This window comes from Protopterus annectens, chromosome 2.part0 (assembly GCF_019279795.1).
Source record: "Protopterus annectens isolate FY-2018-M chromosome 2.part0, PAN1.0, whole genome shotgun sequence".
Lineage (NCBI taxonomy): Eukaryota > Metazoa > Chordata > Ceratodontiformes > Protopteridae > Protopterus > Protopterus annectens.
The window spans coordinates 258,458,725-258,480,175 of NC_056728.1; the positions used below are offsets into that span (position 1 = coordinate 258,458,725).

The 21,451-nt window shown below is 41.5% G+C and overlaps 1 protein-coding gene across 1 annotated transcript in view; it reads right to left on the minus strand.

Moving 5' to 3' along the window:
* The window catches only part of PTPN4 (protein tyrosine phosphatase non-receptor type 4), a 3,248,454-nt gene that overhangs the window by 2,301,064 nt on the left and 925,939 nt on the right, over window positions 1-21,451 (minus strand). Inside the window, exon 7 of the mRNA XM_044060734.1 lies at window positions 14,931-15,051. Coding sequence (XP_043916669.1) covers window positions 14,931-15,051 — 121 coding nt within the window. The remainder of the gene's footprint in view (window positions 1-14,930; window positions 15,052-21,451) is intronic.

Consider the following 21,451-nt stretch of genomic DNA (forward strand, 5'->3'; position numbering starts at 1 on the left):
TAAGCAGTGTCAAAATGACCAACCACCCAACATAACAGAATCCTCTCTAGATAAACTCAAGGTACTGCTGCTTAATGCTAGGAGTGTAAACAAGAAACTGCACTCCCTGGAAGCACTTCTCACTTTGGAAGATGCTGACACCTGTGCAGCCACAGAGACATGGTTCAAAGGAGCGAAAAGCACCCCAGCCATACAGGGCTACAATGCCTTCCGTATGTTCAGACCACAAACTAAGTGTGAAATAAACAAGTGAAGAGGTGTATCCATTTTCATTATGGATAAGTACACCTCAAAACTGGTCAAATAGTATGACTTGAGATATTCCATGTCCAACTAACTTAAGGCAAAGCCCCCTATCACAAGCTAGCTATAGGTCTCCCACTATGAAAGAGGAAAAGCATACCACATATCTGGACTTACTGGAGTCACTTGCCATACAGCTCAACACCTTACTCATGGGTGATTTTAATTGTCCTACCATCAACTGTGAAATGTACACAACCATAAATGTGCTGGCTTGGACTTTGTCAATGCAAATGCTTTGAAACAGCTAGTCATCACTCCCGCAAGAGGCTCAAATGTCCTGAACACAGTACTCATTAACATGGGAAAGCATTGCAATTCCCTGTGTGATGTCCTCCTTGGTTACATCTCCATTTTTTTTAAGTTAATGCATAGATGATTTTTAAAGTTTTGCGTACATTTACTTAAGTCTGAAAGTTTTGGTTATTTGGCTAAGTGCACATCTTGAAGAGAGTTTGAGGTTAGAAACAATATTTATGAACATAGCCTTGCAATTAAAAACAAAAAATAATTGCATTGCGTTACTTAGACATTCTACTCAATATGTTGATTTAACATAAAAGTCTGAACTAGAGGTAATTTTAACAATGTCACAACGTAGGCCATTATTTTGGTGGATCAAATTGGATGCTGGAAAATTTCCATGTGCCACCTGAACACCAAATAGGAAATGGAGAAAAAATAACTACAATAAACAAGGGAATGGGACAGTTTAGTATTAAAACTAAACTGTTTGTCCTTCTAGGACTGAACAATAGTCTAATATTTTTATATTCTTTGTTTCATGGTCTTTTACTGGGCATTAGTCAAGTAAGATAATGGTTATTAACTACCAGATGAGATGTTTAATACCCAATTTCGTAGTTGTATATTTAAGAGATCACGGTTTAATTTGTCCAAGACTTTTGCATTTCTAATACCATGACAGGAATGGACCCCATTCCTAAGTCCAAGTACATAATTAAAGTTCATGAAATTAATATTGCTTTCGATCTTTGATGTTAGCCAAAAATGCTCTTCGCAGTACACGCAATGTGCCCAGTAATGACTCCTCCTGCAATTATTACACTGTTACATGTACCGGTAACGTATCTAAATATGTCTGTAAATTCTTTTTTATGAAGCCCATTGCTCCTACTAGTGGAACTGTTGGGGTATCCTTCCACATTGCCCTCATTTCTGCTTGCAATTCCTGGTATTTTATAACTTTTTGGCTCTCTCTGTACACTGTAATCACTGGCTGTAGCAATTTCAATTATCAATGCTACTTTTGTCTTTTTTTCATGGATTACTATATATCTGGTTTTCTCACATCTATTTTTTTGAACTGTTGGTAATGGGTGATCTCATGTGATAGAAACTTTATAATTTTCTATACTGTGTTGTGGCGCATGTTTCCAATGCTTCTCAGCTACTTCAAGATTATAATATTTGCACAATCCCCAGTGCAACAGTCTTGCCACATTATTATGCCTTTCAGTATACAGGCCTTCTGCCATTAGTGCATCACACCCAGCAACACAATGTGCAACTTGCTTCCAGTTCTGCTTTATAAAACCTGCATTTGTCTGTTTCTCCAAAATATTCAACAGACTTTGTAAACCAACTTGTACATAGTCCATTATCCGGGACCACCAATATTAATCTTTCGTCTTTTGATTTAAATTCACCTCTTCTTAACCATTCATGCATTAGATCCTGGTCAACATGAATCTGTTCCAAATTATCTGTACTTGAAACTATATTTATGTATTTTCCACATTTCTTGCTTTCTCATCTGATCCTTCACCTTATATTTTTCTTCTGTTTTTTTGCACATTCAGTTACTGCCTGATTTTACCTGCTTTTGGTTTTATTTTTATTACCACTTAACACCAATATGCTTCTGCTTAAAAAAAAAAAAAAAGGAAGCCGTCTTAGACTTGCTCTCTTCATGTTTCAAAACTTTCACTATGCTTGGATCTTGTGAGGTCAGCAGATATGTATGCAGTCCTATGACTGCAGAATTATACAATAGTCAATGTCGAGAAGGCTCATACCTCCTTCAGAATGTGGAATATATAATCTTGGTACTATTTGATTGTTATAAATCATTTGATAAGCATGAAGCATTTTCTTGTTTTCCTGTCCAATTGATCCAATACATTTTGAGGCCAGTCAATCACCTCAAAACTGTAACTTAGAACAAGACCACCAAACTGGTTTATTGAATGCTGTTCCTGGATGTCACAACCGTTTTCAGTATTTTTAGTCTTCTAAAATATTCCTAAGTTTTATTCATATTTGTGTTTTATTGCTGATCCTTCATCAGTTCCCAAATATTTATACATTCCCTCTTGCTCAAGTTCTTTTACATCACAGTCTTGTCCCAGACTGATATTTTCTTTTTGCTGCAGCTGTCCTGCTCTAAAGGTTGCTTCTGCACATTTGTCAAGACCAAATGACATTCTTGTATCATCTGAGAAAATTTTGACCATTTGCAGTTGTGCTTTCAGTTCCTCATCTGATGAGCTATACATTTTTAAATAATCCACAGAAAGAAAATGAAAAGTCATTACACTTTGTTGTTTTCTGGGAACCAAACTGTAGCCATGACTTAATCTACTAAATCGACAGATTAATGGGTTAAGGGCAAGACAAAAGAGAAGTGGTGACAAAGTCACCCTGGAATATCACCGTTTGAATTTTTATCCCTGGAATAATAATTTGTCCTTTATCATGGCTTAACTGCAAAGTGGTTTGCCACTGTTTCATGGTCATTGTAATGTAATTGATCAATGTAGGGTATATCTTATACATTTGTAAGCACTCCTATCCACAAATTTGGGATGCTAATGCTTTTTTGCAGTATATCCATGCCATACCTAGATTCATCCCATTTTTACAATTCTCCATTATGACTATAACAACAAATGACCCTTTGTTACCCTTTTGTTCTAGTACCATGATTATGTTTTCTCTTAAATTACTATAACCTCTGTCAGCAACAAATCCAGTATACATTTTATACATTGTTGGAAGGCAAGTTATTGGTCTGTAGTTTTTAGGATATCTTACAGGTTCACACTCAAGACACATCATTTTTCCTTTTATTAACCAGGTTGGCATCTATTTGGGGTACACACAAAAAAGTTCTTACCCATGGCTAAATCTTCAAGTAAAGATGTTAAAATTTTTAGCCAAAAGTTACGTAATGCACCTGGACCTGTGGTTTTCCAGTTAGAAGCTTTTCTTAATTTTGCTTCAGTTTCTCTGGATGTTACTTCATTCCATCTCGTATCCTGTCATTTGAACAACTACTTACTTTTACTTCTATTCATTCAGCATCTTTGTTATATTCTACACTTTCGCCAAAATGTGTCTATTTCTTCTTTTTTGGTGGTGTTTCTACTTCTTTTGACTTGTTTCCCAAATCTCTATAAATTTTTTTTTGAGTCATCAATAATGAGAAGTTATGTACCTACCATAACGTTCCATGTTAGTTGTCTTCTCTCGCCTTCTTTCTTGCTTGATGGGTTCGGAGCCGATCCTCGGCTCCGACTCGGCACTTGCCAAGCTCGAGAGTCACTTTTACCAGCTTGAGGCAGCCCCATATCCCACGATGCAAGGCAGTAAGTACCCAGATCTCGTTTGTTGTCCATAGGCAATAACACCTAGCATAAAAAAACTTCCCAAAAGGAAGAAAGAAGGCAGAGAAAAAGCCTGAAGGATGGGTTAGGAAGACCAGAACTGTATGGTCTTAAGAAGCATTCTTCCATGTAGAGAGAAAAAGGTCTGTCCAGACCAGGGGGAAGGAGGGAGGGTCGCAAGAAAGAAGGCGAGAGAAGACAACTAACATGGAATGTTATGGTAGGTACATAACTTCTCAATGTTAAGTTGTCAATCTCGCCTTCATTCTTGCTTGATGGGACCGCGTCCCTAGCACCTCTATCCTGGGTGGCTCAATGGAACAGACTCTTGAGAACTGTAGAGCCAAAACTGGCTCTGTCCCTGGAGGCCAAATCCAATTTGTAATGAGAAACAAAGGTATGAGGAGTGGCCCAAGTGGCTGCTGCACAAATAGTGTCTAATGGAAGTCTAGCTTGAAAGGCTGTGGAAGTGGCTAAGCTTCTGGTTGAATGCGCTTTAGGTTTCGAGCACAGCTGTTTTCCCCTGAGCTGATAAATTTCAGAGATGACAGAAGAAAGCCATCTAGATAAGGTCACTTTTGAGACGGGAAGGCCTTTTTTGTTATCAGCATAAGAAACAAAGAGCTGATCGGATTTCCTGAATTGCTTTGTTCTGTCCAAATAATATCTGAGTTGGCGGTGAACATCAAGATAATGTAACTTTTGTTCCGATCTGTTTGAGTAGTTTGGGAAAAATACAGGAAGGTCAATAGACTGATTCAAATTACTCTTTGAGGCGACCTTAGGCAAAAAGGTTGGATTAGTTCTCAATGATACTCTGTCTTTGTGGAAGACCAAATAGGGGGGACGAACAGAGAGAGCATGAAGTTCAGATACCCTCCTAGCCGACGTAATAGCAACCAGGAATAAAGTTTTCCATGAAAGAAATTTCAGGGAATATGAAACAGCTGGCTCGAAGGGAGGAAGAATCAAGGATGTCAGCACTAAATTTAGGTCCCATTGAGGAGGAGGACTCCTGATTGGAGGTTTCAGGAGAAAAATTCCTTTTAAGAAGGCTCTACAAAGCCTGTGGGACATAATGTTGTGATCTGCGAACCCGACATGAAAGTTCGAGATAGCAGCCAACTGAACTTTGACCGTGGAAGAAGAAGAGCCCGCGTGAAAAATTTCCGCTAAGAAATCCAAAACTGCTTGTACTGGAGCAGTAAAGGGATCAATATTTTTAGCTTTTGCCCAACAAGAAAAGCGCTTCCATTTGCTGGTATAAATCCTTCTAGTAGAGGATTTTAGGGAAGCTACTATGATGTCCCTAACAGGATTAGAGATCATAGGAAGCCTGGCTAAGGAAGGAAGTGGAGCAACCATGCTGTGAGGTTGAGAGAGGGGATAGACCGGTGCAGATGACCCGATTGATGAATCAGAAGGTCTGGTACTGGGTACAGATGCCACGGCTGCACCAAAAGGTGGCGATGGAGGAACGGGAACCAAATTTGTCGAGGCCAATAGGGAGCAATGAGAATCATTTTGGCTCTCAAAACGGTGGCTTTCTGGAGTACTTGTGGAATCAGAGGAAAAGGAGGAAAGGCATAAAGAAGTCCCTGGGGCCAATCCTGGGTTAGAGCGTATCTGGGGGGATGGCCTGGCAGTGGGAAGAGAGAAAAGAAGTCTGGGCATTTGTTGTTTTGGGGAGTAGCAAAAAGATCGCAACATGGGCGGCCCCATTCTAGAAAAATCTCCTCCACTATAGATTGTTTGAGAGACCACTCGTGAGGCATGAGAATAGCTCTGCTCAATCTGTCCGCTAAAAAGTTGGTTTTCCCAGGGATATGTGTTGCTACCAGAAACCGATGAGAGGAGATCGCCCATTGCCAAAGTCTGACAGCTTCTCGACACAAGGGGTAGGACTTGGTTCTGCCCTGTTTGTTGATATACCATACTACAGACATGTTGTCTGTGTGAACTGCAATTGTTCCCAAGGGAAGAAAGTCATTGAGGGCTTGCAACGTTAAAAGCACTGCTCTCATCTCTAGGACATTTATGTGCAGGTGGTATTCGAACGGTTGCCACGTCCCATGAACCATCCTACCCTGATAATGACCCCCCCACCCGATCAGGGAGGCGTCCGTAGTGACAGTGGCTACCGGGGCCGGGGGTACAAAGGGTCTTGCCTTGGTGAATCTGGGGAGAAGTAATCCACCATGAAAGATGATTCCTGCAAATTTGTGTCACCAATATTTGGTGACGCATTGGAAGTTGTTGGTAAGACCACTGAGTGAACAACATCCACTGAAGCAGGCGCATGTAGAAGCGAGCCAGGGGAAGAAGGGTAATGGCCGCAGCCATGAGGCCCAACACCTTTAGAACCATTCTGGCTTGTACTTTTTTGCTGGCTAGGATGATCCTCACGTGACTTTGTATATCTGAGATTCTTTGGTCTGTGAGGGTTGCTGACATCCGAACAGTGTTTAAGTTTGCGCCTATGAAAGTAATAGACTGGCAGGGCAATAAGGAGGATTTTTCGTAGTTGATCGAAATTCCCAATTGAGTGCAAAGATTTATTGTGTAATCCCTGGCTTGAAGAAGTTGATGCCTGGTGGTGGCTGAAAGGAGCCAGTCGTCGAGATACGGAAACACCTGGAATCCTTGACGTCTCAGGTGAGCCGTGACCACTGCCATACATTTGGTGAACACTCTGGGGGCTGTAGTGAGACCAAAGGGCAGGGCTCTGAATTGGAAATGACTGGACCCCAGCCGAAAGCGGAGAAACCTTCTGGAGCGTCTGTGAATTTTTATGTGATAGTACGCGTCCTGAAGATCTATTGAGCACATCCAGTTGTCCTTCTCTAGGAAGGGCAAAATTGACTGAAGTGTGACCATTCGAAATCTTGTCTTTCTCACAGACTTGTTGAATCTGCTGAGATCCAATATTGGTCTCCAGTCTCCCGTCTTTTTGGGGACCAAAAAGAATCTTGAGTAGATTCCGGGCTCTGAATGGTCTATTGTGACTGGCTGAATGGCTGTTTTTTGTAGAAGTTTTAATACTTCTAACTCTGCAACTTCCCTTAGACCGGGTGGTACATCTGGAAGGGAATTTGTGTGAGAGAAGGGACTTTCCTCGAAAGGAATTTTGTAACCCTCAGATATGATCAACTGTACCCATCTGTCTTGAGTGAGGGAACGCCAGGCTTCTGGGTACAGCGATAGTCTTCCCCCGACTGCCTCCAAGGATGGACAGTCGGGCAACATCTCAGGGATGCTGAAAGGGCTTGTCAGATAGAGGCTCTCTGATTCCCTGGTTCTGTGGACCCCCTCTGCCTCTAGGGCGGCGTCTGTTATTACCCCCTCTGCCTCTAGGGGTAAACTGACCACGTGTATCCGGCGTGACTCCTTGGGACTTGCGGAACCACATCTTTCCACCCTTCTGTCCTTTAGGGTAAGGTCTAGAAGGGGTGGAAAAACAGACCATGGCAGAAAGAGTCTTGCCATCCTGTTCACACCTGGTCAATGTATCCTTCACTTGAGGGCCGAACAAAGCCGACCCATCAGAGGGAGAATTTGTGAAGGACGCCTTAAAGGGATCTGCAAAATTACAGAGCCGCATCCAGGCTTGGCGTCTAAGAGCCACCCCTGTACCTGCGGCTCTACTCGCTCCATCTGCTGCATATGATATCAGTCGCATGGAGGAGTTAGCTATAAATTTAAGGATTCCTAGCTGAGAAGCATTTTTTTCTTGAGCCCCTGCAGCTGTAGGATCCTGTACTACTTCACCTAGTTCCTTAAGGATGTCCCTTTGGAGTCTGGTGAAGTGACATAAGTAGTTCAGCAAGCGCATAGCAAAGGTCGCTGAAGAGAACATCCGCTTACCATACCTATCCATAGTCCTAGAATCCTTGTTAGGAGGATGGACAGGTACGGAAGGATCTGCAAGTTCCTTCTTAGTGGCAGCCGCCACCACCATGGCATCAACAGGGACACCTTTCGTAAGGAATTGCTTTTCCGAAGGGGAAGTCATAAATTTAGACGGCCTCCTAGGAACTGGCTCTACAGAGTCAGGAGCAGCCCAAGCCTTTCGAGCAATAACTTCCATAAGGGGGTCGAAAGGCGGAGACACCCAGGAGGTGGAGGGCCGAGATCCAAACGCCTCTAGGTATACCGACTCATCCTCAGAGGGATTTGTGGAGGGCCAGTTTCCCCTCTGTTTTAGGAGTTCTAGGATGTCTGAAAAGGAGACATCCTCAGAGGGGATCTTGGGGATCCCTCCGACTCATCTAAGTCGGTATCTGAAGTGATAGACTCAGGGGAGTCTAGGTGTTTCCTCTTACAAGTCCTCTTGCGCGGAGGATCTCCTGACTGATCAGGAGAATCCTCGGAAGAGGGGGTTATTCCCAGTGGGGAAACCTGAGGCGGAGGATCTCTGGGTCCGGGAGCAAGAGAGATGGCAGAGACATCGACAGGCACTGTAGAGGGAGGAGCTAAGGGAATAGACTGCTGGCTGAGCCCAGTGGTCAGCACACTCGTCATCACCTCGAAGGCCCCCCTTCCCAGGGAGGTCCGAGAGAACCCGTTCCGAAGAAACCGGAACTCCAGGACCCACCGAAAGGGAAGGCTCCGAGGCAGATGTCGGAGCCGAGCTCACCAAGGCCGAGGCTCCAAGGGGAAGAGCGGGGTCGGACAAGGGTCCGATGCCACTCACCCCCTCGGAGGAGACCAGGGAAGCCCGACCACTGAATCCCTCTAAGGAAGGTCTCGAAGAGGAGATAAGATTAGATGCAGAGGGTGCAGAAGGGGGGGGGTATCCGCCCCTCAGCCAAAGCAGAAACTATACCCGAAGACTCCAGCTCCAAACTCTGAGGTAGAGTCGAAGGAGGAACTTCAAGAGGGTGTGGACTAATAGTCGTCTGTTGAGACGGACTATGCAGCATCTGGGCCAGTGCCTGTGATTTCAATAATCTACAGACCACCCTCTCTAAATCATGGTCTGAAAGCCTGGATGACCTAGATGATCAGCTCCGATGGCTCCGCTCCAAGAGGAGAGGTGAGGCCGGAGCCGAGAGTATCGGTTCCAAGGAAAGGGACCTGGACCCCTTCCTCGAAGGAACCATCGGAGCCGAAGAAACCATAGATGCAGTGGGAGCAGAGGACTTTTCGGCTCCGACAGAAAGCGTCGATGCATCGGCTCCAGCCGGAGCCGATACAGACATAACTGTAACGGTGTCGGAGCTGGTCGGCACCGACACCAAAGCCTGAGCCACATGGTGGTCGGAGCCAGTCGGAGCCGACACCAATGTGACTGTAACAGTCTCGGCACCGAAGGTTTTTGCAAACCAGGATCGGCTCCAGCCGGAGCCGATCTCGACTCCGAAGGAGTCGGAACCGAGGCCGCAGGCTTGGACACAGTAGCCTGGGCCTTGGAAGACTTTGAAGTCTTGCTTGGAGCCGATTTAGCCAGAGAGCCCTCCGGTTTAAGGAGACCCCTTAAAATCAATTTATTCCTTCTCTCCTGCAGGACTCTCTGGCTAAAGGAATGACAAATCGCACAGGAGTCCTGCAGGTGGAGAGGTCCCAGGCAATATAAACAAGAAGTGTGACCGTCTGTCAGAGACATCTTCTGACAGCACGAGTCACACTTCTTGAAGCCTGAGACCCTCTGTTCTTTAGACATAGTGCTTTCCAAACAAACACTACACACACAGTCCCGAACCAGACAAACTAAAGTTAAAGAATTGAGAAGTAAAAACTCTCACACACACACCCTGACAGGGGGATGGGAGGAATTAAGGCCTGACTAAAAAGTAAAGAAGGAAATAAAAAGTTAGTCAGAAAAAGCCTTACAATTATCTAAAAAGATAGAATTTTAAGGAAAATAGAAATTTTTTCTGGTTGGGGGCTAAAAGTTTAGTAATAATAAACACTTACCAGGAGCTGGTAAAAGGAGGACCTCATCAGCAAAGCGGCAAACGAGATCTGGGTACTTACCGCCTTGCATCATGGGATATGGGGCTGCCTCGAGCTGGTAAAAGTGACTCTCGAGCTTAGCAAGTGCCGAGTCGGAGCCGAGGATCGTCTCCGAACCCATCAAGCAAGAATGAAGGCGAGATTGACAACTTAACATATTGCTTATTTTGTACTTTTAATTTACGTTTACCTGCATATCATTAAATGTTTCTGCTTGTGCTGATATTTTTATTTTATTAATTGCAATAGTGTATGACAGTTTCTCATCCGTTCTGATGCCGTGCGTTGCTTCTGAGTATTTTTGTTGATATGTATCCACTTCTGTACTCTCAGCAACATTTCTTGTCTTAATTGCTTTACAGTTTTCTCTATACGATATTTCCATGATGGCATTTAATTTCTCTCCTTACTTTCCCTTTCTGTTCTGTGTTTTTGTGGTAAGATTATTTGTTATTAATTTAGCTGCACAGTAATATATCCTATTTACTTCTGTTATACTGCATGGAGTTCTATGAACAGTCTTGATTACGGTGTTCATTTCTTTTATCAAACTTCTGAAATTTGGGGTCTTACTAACTTTCTGTGGTCTGCTTCTTTCACTGATCTTAATGTGTCTACCCATCTCTAATAAATCACGCAATTCTTCCCTTAGATCATCTTCTTTGAAACTAAGGGCACATTCTTTGTTCTCCATTTCCTGCAGGCATTCTACAGGAAGTTCCAATAAATCTTCTTTTGCCATATTCTCTTCCACTTCACCCTGTGCCATCTGTTGCTTTTTCATATGGGAACACACTGGCGTATCACTACACAACACTGACTGCATCAGAGTTGTCACAGTTTCCTGTTCCTTCCTCTGCTGTGCAACTCTAACTGAACTTCTGTACTGGTTTCCTACTGAAGGGTCCAAAGTATCTACACATGGGTTTCCGCTCCACTGGTTTGTCCTTAATTTGGGGATTCATTATTGTCATGCTGTAGTGTTATCAGAGTTAGATTTTCTGCACAAAATCCTTCACTTTACAGGTAACCCACACCTTCAGTTTCTATTTCTTTAACTTCTCCATTACTAATACTCTTTTCTATTTTCCCCCTTTAATTTTTTACTGTAAAATTTTCCATATATAGATGCCTTTGCCTGGGTTTCTCTCTGTTTTGGTGCTTTTTGTTGTATTGATTAGCTTCGCTTTCTCTGCTGCAAAAATACTGCACCACATTAAATCTTTTTCTATCCCATGTACATATTTCTTCTGGAGATGTCTCCCGCTCCCCCTGTTTCTCTTTACTTCAGGACTCATTGTTCTATCATACTGTGACATAACCTGTGTTAGACTTCATACACCAAATCTTTCAATTCACAGGTATTCTATAACTTCAGCTTCTATTTTTTTTTTTTTAGCTTCTACTTTACTAATTTCTGTTCTACGTTCCGGCTTTGCCTGCATTTCTCTTCAAATATCTTTAGAGATGCTTTTTTGTATTAATTACTTTGACTTTTTCTTTTGCATAAATATTACACTTTTCCCATGTCCACATTTCTAATTTACACCTTTCACAGATATCTAGATTCTATTCTCTATATTTTCACAGTCGTTTCTTTTTCCAAACAGCTCAAGGTTTCTTGGTCTATATAACGTTTTTCATGAAACTGTTTTATCAATGAACATAAATTTGCATTTGAAGCTTTTGACTTTTTGTTTGTGCAAGTATATCTCTTTCCTCTAATTTCGCTCCTAATCTTTTTGTATATCTTCTGTCTAGAAAGTTTGGGCTTCTTGCATAATAGTAAGAATACATGATTTCTTTCTTATCCTCAAATAGTCCACACTCTGTCATCTTTATGGCCGTTTTCTGGCCTGTCAGTTTTTGTGATTTTTTTTGCAGACTACTACTTCCTTCTTCAATGGGGGGGGGGGGGGGGGGCATCCTCCACATGAGCCCGTCCTAACCCCATTGTATGAATGTTCCGTGTCTTGAAGATTCTACGCTGTCATTTTTTTCCAGTCCTGGCACCAGTGCAGCTATCAGGATTGGGCACTTTTTTATTCTGGGACTTATGCACCTAGCTCTCTTTTATTTTTTTAAACTACTTCTGTCGGTGATACATGCTATAGAAAATAGTCTATACACTAGTGTTGTCTTGGGCAGATTTTGTAAAAACAGGGTCTACCTTTTGAAGGTACTCACCAGGACTTAAGGATGAATTCAATTCCAGCAGTACTACTCTCCTTTGCTTGCTGATTTTTATAATCTCTCCATTAGGACCCTAATCTGTCTATTCAGACCCCAAGTAAAATAATAGTTATTCACTATTAGAATAGATGCTTAAAGAATTTCTTACTTGTGTATCTAAGAGCACACTTGTTTGGATTTTCTGATGAAGTCTCAATTCAAAATGAAAGCACTAAAAAGTTTGGGGAGACTGTTCATTAGTGTGCTAACTTCTTATTTTGAAGCCATATCGTCTGCATTTGTATTACATTAACTACACGTTTTGCATCTTCACAAAAGTAATTCTGTCAAGGGAAAAGACTAATATCAACAAAATTCCCTGTAATGAAAAACACAGAACAGCCCACCCAACTTTACCTCTGAAATGCATGCAAGTCCTTAAAGGTAGACAGCAGTATATAACTGAAGGTTACCATATAAGTTCCTAAATCATTTTCCAAGTACTGATAAAGGGAATTGTGATATTACCTCCTATATGCAGATATCAAATGCTGGCTTGCACGTTCATTACTAAAACAAAAACCTGCCAAAATACATTACATTAAATTTCTGTTAGGGGTGGCTATACGGACTTCTATTCAGGGCATGGAATTCAATATACGTGCATTAAATTTCTACTGAAGAAGCATTACTTAATTTGTAAACATTATATATATATTTTTTTCCATAGATAACTCTGTCACTAGAAAGGTCACACCAAAACTTGTTCTCACCACAGCAATATGGCCAAGCCAAATTATGCATTCAGATGTACTTCTCATTAAACATGAATGAGAATCTTACTTGCAAGTATATACCTTGGTTATCCAAGAATAATTCCATGATTTTTTTCAAGGACTATCAAAGGCTGACAAAGATAATACCTCCTAAACAAAGAACACATATGCTGGCTTTTACAGAGATTTCATAGTTACAATCCGTCACACTGCACTGCATTCTGTTTCCATTTAGGACAGGTATGTGACTTTTGTTCAGAGAAAGAATGCAATACCTGTCCAGAATTGTCCGTACTAAGCTGACATTACTACAGGTAAGAAATCACATATACTTCCTGAGAAAAGTACATTTTTTTTTCCATTGGAATTATAATACTCTATATCGATAAATATAAGATACCATAAATATATCAGTCACATTTTGAAAACTCTTCTCACGTAGATAAACTTGCGCATTTATCGACAGCATAAATTCCCAAAACTAAGTGCCCTTTGTAGCTGAAGATTAGAAAGTAATTTCCTGACAATTCTAGGCTCTATAATAGCAGACACCATTGGTAGGCTTTTACAGTCATCAGGTTGCTCCGTTTATTGTACCACTTGCTTCACAAGAAAACACATCTGAAAATGCTCTGGTTGACAAATTCAGGGAACATCAGAATATCTTCAAAACTAAAAATACATTTTTTTCTCGAGAGCCAGCTCCATGGCACACAGGAAGAAAAGCCTGGAGTACACTGCAAGCAAGCTGCAACAGCAAACATGCTGAATTTATAAGCTGGACAGGGAGAACTGGAATGAGTGTGGTCACTGGCAAGCCCATTGCAGAGGGAGGTCTGGGTCATCACATGGGTGACACCAAGCTGAAGTAATAGGTATTCATCTAGCAGAGTTCCAAGCCAGCTAGGGAGAGAAGGACTAATAGAGATTCTTGGGCAAGACCAAATGGGCCACAGAGCACTCACTTTGCCAGTGAACAACTGGCTCCCATTCTGCCAGAACGAATGAGCCACAGAGCAGTCACCTTGCCAGTGAATACCTGGCTCCCATTCAGCTAGAATGAACAGGCCAGAGAGCAGTCACCTTACCAGTGAATACTTGACTACCAGTCTGCCAGTATGAATGGGCCACAGTGCACTCACGTTGCAAGTGAATACCTGGCTCCCATTCTGCCAGAATGAATGGGCAAACTGGGTAAATGTAGGGAGGCCTTTGGGCAATGTCAGGAAGGAAGAAAAAAAACTGAAAAAACATTTTGCACAAAAAAAAAAAAAAAATTCTGTCATGTTAAAACTAAATAATAAGCACAGTTCTGAAAAGTGCAGAGACAGACATCCATACATTCAACATGCTTTTGTCTTGTTGTTAATGAAACTAGCACAAATGGAATGAAGCATAAAGGTGAATAACCAAGTCTTTTGTCCTGAAAAGTTTTATAAGAAAATCAGAAAGTAATACAGGGGACACTGGTATTTGTAGGAAATGCCAAATTAATGTAAAAATAATCAAAAGAAATTTGAAAACAAACATTCTTAAAATTATGAGTTTAAAACAAAAATGCAATTGTTTGACTCAGATCTACTAACGCTTGTTGATTAACAACCTGATGAAGCTACAATCAGATGTACACATCTCTCACACACCTCTTATTTATACACACCGTTTCCATGAACCACCACCACAGAGAAAAATTAAATGTAAAAAAAAATAATTGTTGCTAGATTTGTTTTATATAACAGTGACATTTTCACTTTTTAAATGTTGCAGAATAAAAATGACAAAAATTATTTTTATTAAAATTCAAAATGCAGCTGCTCCTTTGCCTTAGAAGCAAAAGAAAGTTTATAAAAAGAGACCTAATAAAGTCCTACAAAAATTTCATAAGAAATGATCAGACCAGTTTGGAAATGCAACTCTTTCCAGATACAGACCAAAAAATCCAAAAAGGCCAATCATGGCAGCACAGCGTCCTTGAAAATGGGTCAGAACAACAAAGGCTTTATTCTTCTAACAATTCCAAGTTAAATTCCAACAAGACAAATATGGGCATTTGCCTTTTCTATAGCATACAAATAAAATGCACACACATGCTTACCTGTGCTGCTGATGTAGTTTTGCAACTTCTTTCTCAAATTCGTGAGGCTGGTTAGGAAGAAAAGTACATTCTGTGAGGTAGCCTGGTAAGTGCTCTGAGTGACTGTAATCCCCCAGTTCAGCTGCAACAAAAAATGTCAAAAGTCACAATCTTGTGTGTGATCTACAGATTTAAAAACTAGCAGTACTTGCATTTCATTGCACATCTTTCAATTTACTGCAATCAGTAACCACAGCACCAGACTTCAAACACCATAGCTGAAGGCCAGAAAGTAAAACAGTTTATTACTTTACATAATACATTTAAAATACTGGGCATACACCACAATTAAGTGGTAATTTCTACAGTTAGTGATTACTCAACTGAGAGATTTTATTTAACTCTAGTTCAGTCCCATGTATACTGTGTATTTTTGTATTAATCCTTCAACCACGTGCCCATTTTGTATTCGTATTAGCTCTTGCCATTTCAGTAAGCCGTGGTGGTGCAGTGGTAGCTTTGTCACCTCACAACAAGAGGTTCTCCCGTACGAATCTCGGCTGGAGCGCCTTCAGTGTGGAGTCTGCATGTCCTCCCCGCGGTCGAGTGGCGTTTGAAAGACATGCGTGAATGGGCATGCCTTCGTTGAAGGTTGGGCATCGGGCTGGCATCTCGGCACCATAAAAATCGACTGCCAATCATTAGCGGACCAGAGTTCCACTGTGGCGACCCCTAACCGGGAAAAGCCGAAAAGAAAAAAAACATTAGCTCTTGCCGTTTCAACAGTGCATTGTGTAATAGGTAATATCTACAAACATCACTCCTGGTGAATGTTGGTTCAAGTATTCTGCCTGCCAGTCTTGCTCCATTCTTTAGAGCATACTGCCATATATATTGTGCTGTGTTTACCTCACTGAATGACAAACTAAATCCAAAATACTAAGATCATATCAGCATCCACAGTCACTTATTGTCTATCATCATAGCCTTTCCTCTCTCTCCTCACCTGCTTGCTTTCTGCTGTACTTCTTTAACTTCTTTTTCTCTTCATTACAGATTGCTTGAGTCCTTTACCGTGGGTGTTCCCTTCCCAGCCAGCGATACAATAGCCTGACTGGTACTTCCACCTTTGGACATGCACCTGAGGTTTTGCAGCCTCCTCAGGATTTACCACCCTTTCCCTCTACTGTCTGAGTGTATGTTAAGCTCCTGCTCCTTGTTTTTTTTTATCTAATACTGTTTTAGTCGACTTGAGCGGAGTGCACACCAGCAGTTTTAAAGGCGGTCTCCTACCCCCTACTTTTTCCCTCCTGTAGCCTTCCTCCCTGCTAATAGTTTTCGTTTTCCAAATAGAAACTCTACAATAGTTAAGCACTAGATGGCAGCACATCCCCTTTCCCACTTGTAGCAACATACTGCGTTACTGCTCCGTTCCCTGTTCCCCTCAATGCTTTTATTATTAGGGTTTTAATCTCTTCTGAAGTGTATTTTCCCTGTCACTATTGACCACAACCCAATAACTCTCAGTCCAACCATAACCCTTGTGTTATACTCTCCTTAGGCTTACCTGTATCTCTGTCTTCCCAACTGTGCCCGTTTTTCACTGACAGTTTTTTGTTGAGATTTTCGTCTCATACATTCCTCCTGTTTGGCTCTGCCCGCTCCATTCGCCCTTCAGGCTCATTCTGCCCCCCCCCATTTCCCACTCACTACCTCTAGAATTATATCCACTACACCACTCCCACTGCATTCCAAGTCTATCATATCATGCTCAACCCACACCCGCATTACCTAGCACCACCACTCCCACATCACTCTCAGTCTATAATACCACACACCTCCCACATATCTATAATCCACCCCTCCTCCCTATCACTTGTTCATTCTCCCTAATCTCAACTACCAAACTCCCTCCCCTTATCAAATATCTCTATCGGGTCAACAGTACACATCACTTTACCTAGCACTGCCCCCTCATCACAGTTTACATCCATACAATACAACCAATCATGCACACCATACTTGCACTTTTTTTACTCCTTCCCCTCCCCTTCTACCTCCTACTCCACCCTACCTATCTCCCAGACTTCTCTTATTCCCAACCCTTCCACAAAACCTCTACACATTACATAAAAGAACCCTCCTACACTTCCTACATCTCACGCTACCTCTATCAAACCAACAACTCTCTCCTCTTTCACCTAACGCTCTTCACCTCCACACACACATTTTATATATATATATATATATAATGTATTAAGACCATCATGTGGTGGCAGTGATCAAAAAGCCTGTTATGTGGCTCATCTCTTAAGTAAAGGGATTACATCCAGATAAAAGGAGGTTATCATCTCTCTATACTCCTTCCTCAATAGGCCTGTAATTGAGTATAATGCTCCATTTGGTATATATCTTTCCAAACATCTGAAACTGGAAAGGTCACAGAAATACCACACAAAGAGAATCCATGCCTCAAGCACCTGTCCTACATGGACAGGCTCAAATCACTATCACTCTACTCAGTACCATACATATAGCTCAGAGGTGATCTCTGTCAAATTATCAAATAATAAGGTAGATTTAATAGATAAAAACCTTTGCTATATATATTTTTAAAAGTGGTTATCAAGTGATGTGTTAAGGTTTTTTTAAAAATTGTTTTTAATTGGATAATTGTGTAATTATGTGTTGGGCTCCAAAATGAACTGTATTTAAACTCTTGAGTTTTTACTCAGTTTGTATTACGTTTCTGAGGAAGTCAGTTCCTGACGAAAGTGGGAATAAAGCTGTGTTTACGCTAACACTACTTGTCATTAACCTGCCTTCATTGACCTTCAAAACACCTAAATCTAATATGTGACATCAACAAAACCATCTGGAGAGACAGGTTTGTCTTCCAGAGGCTGTCCCGTCTCTGGTATAGACTTCCCATACATGTCAAATGGAGTACCTTGCTGACCCTCTTCAAGTGCAACCTTGATAAGTGGATGGGAAGACAAATTTGTCCCAGGAGTTCCGCCTGTGTCCATCATTGATAGGGCAACAGGTGCTGACTGAGGTTTCTTTTTTAGGGATAAACTCTTGGCTAGGCCTGTAAGGGCCTCAGGGTCATTAGCCTAGTAACCGCCTATGATCCTATATATATATATATATATATATATATATATATATATATATATATATACACACATACAGACCCCCCAGTCCTCACACTCCCTTTCCCATATGCTTTCTTCCATTACAATCCAGCTCTAGTTATACCGCAAAACGTATATCCCATCTCATCGAGCTTACCTCTATCCTTCTTTCAGGTGACGGTTCACCCCAACCTTGGACCTCCTGTCAATCAGAAACCACTGCCAGCTCCAACCCCTACATCCTTCTCCTCACCACTATTAATGCCCAAAGCCTATTTAACAAACTGCCCATCTTTCATGCTTGGCTTTCTCATAATAGCCCTGACATAGTATCAGTCTCCGAAACATAGCTAAAAGCACATCTGAAAGACTCTGAAATCCCCCCACCCAACTACAGAATCATAAGAAATGACAGACCTCAAAAGAAAGGAGATGGAGTAGCCCTACTTTATTCCTCATCTCCAACAGTCACTCCTTATACCAACCATATACCTAAATTCGGTACAGCTGAAATAACCCTAACCTTCTACAACCATAAAAGCATAGCTATTGCTACTCTATATATTCCACCTGGAAATAACATCCCCATTCTTGAGGATATCCTCTCTTGGTTCTCAGCTAATATTTCAAACAAAACTATCTTAAGAGACGTTAATATTAACTGGATTTCAATCAACCTCAACCTCCCAAAATATTAACTTGTATAGCTAACTCTCCTACTAAACCAAACAAAGAAAACTCTTTAGGCAATATCCCGGACTGGATATTAATCTCCCATCCCAATTACATCTCTGAATGTGGCACTTTGCCCGATTCCCTCAGTGATCACCTGCCTGCCTTCATACGTCACCACTCCTTCCTCCCTACACTTACAACATAATTATATCTTAACCTGCAACCTCAAAACCTTCAAACCACAATCCTTTTCTGACTGCTTAAAAAAGATGAACTTTCATGCTTGGCTTTCTCATAATAGCCCTGACATAGTATCAGTCTCCGAAACATAGCTAAAAGCACATCTGAAAGACTCTGAAATCACCCCACCCAACTACAGAATCATAAGAAATGACAGACCTCAAAAGAAAGGAGATGGAGTAGCCCTACTTTATTCCTCATCTCCAACAGTCACTCTACTTTACTTACTTTAATAATTCTTTCATTAACTTGCTAAACAGCCTCGCCTCTCCCAGAACAAAGAGAGTCAAATCCAAAACTGTCTCTTAGCTCTCCAAAGAAACATTAACCCTCATGCATATCTATGACAAATTATGGAAACTCCACAAAAACATAAGACTCCCAACTCCCTTACTGAATATAAACAACTCTGTAACAGAGTTAAAAAGCAAATTGGTTCCGAACGCAAAGCTTACCACTCCAAGCTCCAAAATAATCATAACTCTAACTCCAAAAGTTTTGGAACAGTATCTCTGCCCTACTCATCCCCAGTAGGAAAGACAATCCCTGTCCTGACCCCAGCTCCCCAGACCATATCATAGCCACTAAATTTAATTCCTTCTTCATAGACTCAGTAACCAAACTTACCACATCCTTCCCTCACAACCCTGTCGGCTCCTTCCACTTCTCTTTCCCACAACTCTTCTACTTCTGCCACAAATACTTTTCATCCCTCTCTTCTTCCTTAAGCCCATTCCAGTCACCACTATTAAAAAACTCCTCCAAAAACTAAAATGCTCAAATGCCCCAGACAGCCTTCCTGCTAATGTCCTTAAACTGGCTGCTGATGGCTTAGCTCTCCACATCTGTATACTAATTAACCAGTCCATCCAAGAATCACACATTCCCCTTCTCTAGAAAAAAAGCCTTTATCATTCCCTTACACAAAGGAGGCAACAACACTGACATCTTTAATTCCCGCCCCATAGCCATTCTCTCCCGTCTCTAAAAATCTTGTAAAATGTATCCACCTTCAACTTTTACCCCACCTTTTAGATAAGTATCTGTTAACAAGTATCTGTTAACCACAACACAGCATGGATTCAGACTAGGACATAGTACCACCACAGCCCTACTTTCCTTTCTTGATAACTAACTGTGCCCGAGATTCCGGCAATAAAGCATTATCCCTTCTCTTAGACCTATCTAAGGCCTTTGATACTATACCCCATAGCCTACCATTATCTAAGCTCTCTCACCTTCATCTCTCTTCCTCCTCCCTAGATTGGTTCTCCCGTTACCTCTCTGGTAAACAGCAAGCCATCAAATGGAACAACTGCACCTCCTCCTACCTTGAAATTCTGACTGGTGTTCCCCAAGATTCTATCCTGGACCCTCTTCTATTTAATATCTTCATTAATGACTTCCTTCACTGCATCCCTAACGCCAAACTTGTCCAATACGTAGATGACTCTACCATTAGCTGCTCTGCTGAATCCCTTCCAAAACTCATGCAAATAATGCAAGCTGCATTCAACAGCACTGAGACATGGATGATAAATAATCACTTGGCTCTTAATGCATCCAAAACCAAAATTATGGTCTTTACCCCTTCTAAAAACTCCAAAACAGACCAACTCTTTCTCTATACTAAGCCAAAATAAGACTCCTATCGAAACAGTCTCCCAAACTAAACTTCTAGGTGCCCTTATTGATCAACTAAAATGTGACATTCACCTTCAAACAAACATCAAAAAAACTCACCAGAAACTTGGCATGCTTTATCACCATAATCTTTACCTCACTTCTGCATCCAAGCTTACCCCCTTCTATCACATTCCTCCTTCCCTCTCTTATGTATGGAGCTCTCCTCCTTACCAATCTTCAGGGGACCCTCAAAGCTAAACTGACATCCCATTACAATAAAATCTCCAAGTTTGCTACCAGCTCAAAATCCTCCTCACACCACTGTAACTCCTTACACTCCCTGAACTGGCTTGAACTCCCTAATTACCTCTCTTATATCCAACTATCCACTGCTCATAAACTTATTTTCAACCCATCCCAATGCCCCTCCCCCTCTCTTCCATCCTTACTATGCACCTTCCTGATCGAACACTCAGATCCAATAGTCAAAACCTCATTGAAGTTTACAAAAAGTCATGTAACCTAGGGCAAATTATTTTATCTTTCTACCTAGCATGAAAATGGAACTCACTTCCTCCTCACCTCCGAACTACACAAAATCTTTCCTATTTTAAGACTTTACTCCATTCATATCTCTCTACTACAGAGAGTCCTCCTGCTCTCACCTTCCTAACCCAACCTACTACTCCTTATCCCACTCTCACTCTTGCCCTTCAGTCCTTCCTCTAATCTCTCCCTAACTCACACCTACTTTTCTCGCCCTTTCTCTTCTCCCCCTTTCACACCCTAGCTTGTGTAGGCATCTGCCTGCCATCCAAGATGTCATACATTCTCTCACTTTACAGTTCAGTACTACTTTATGTT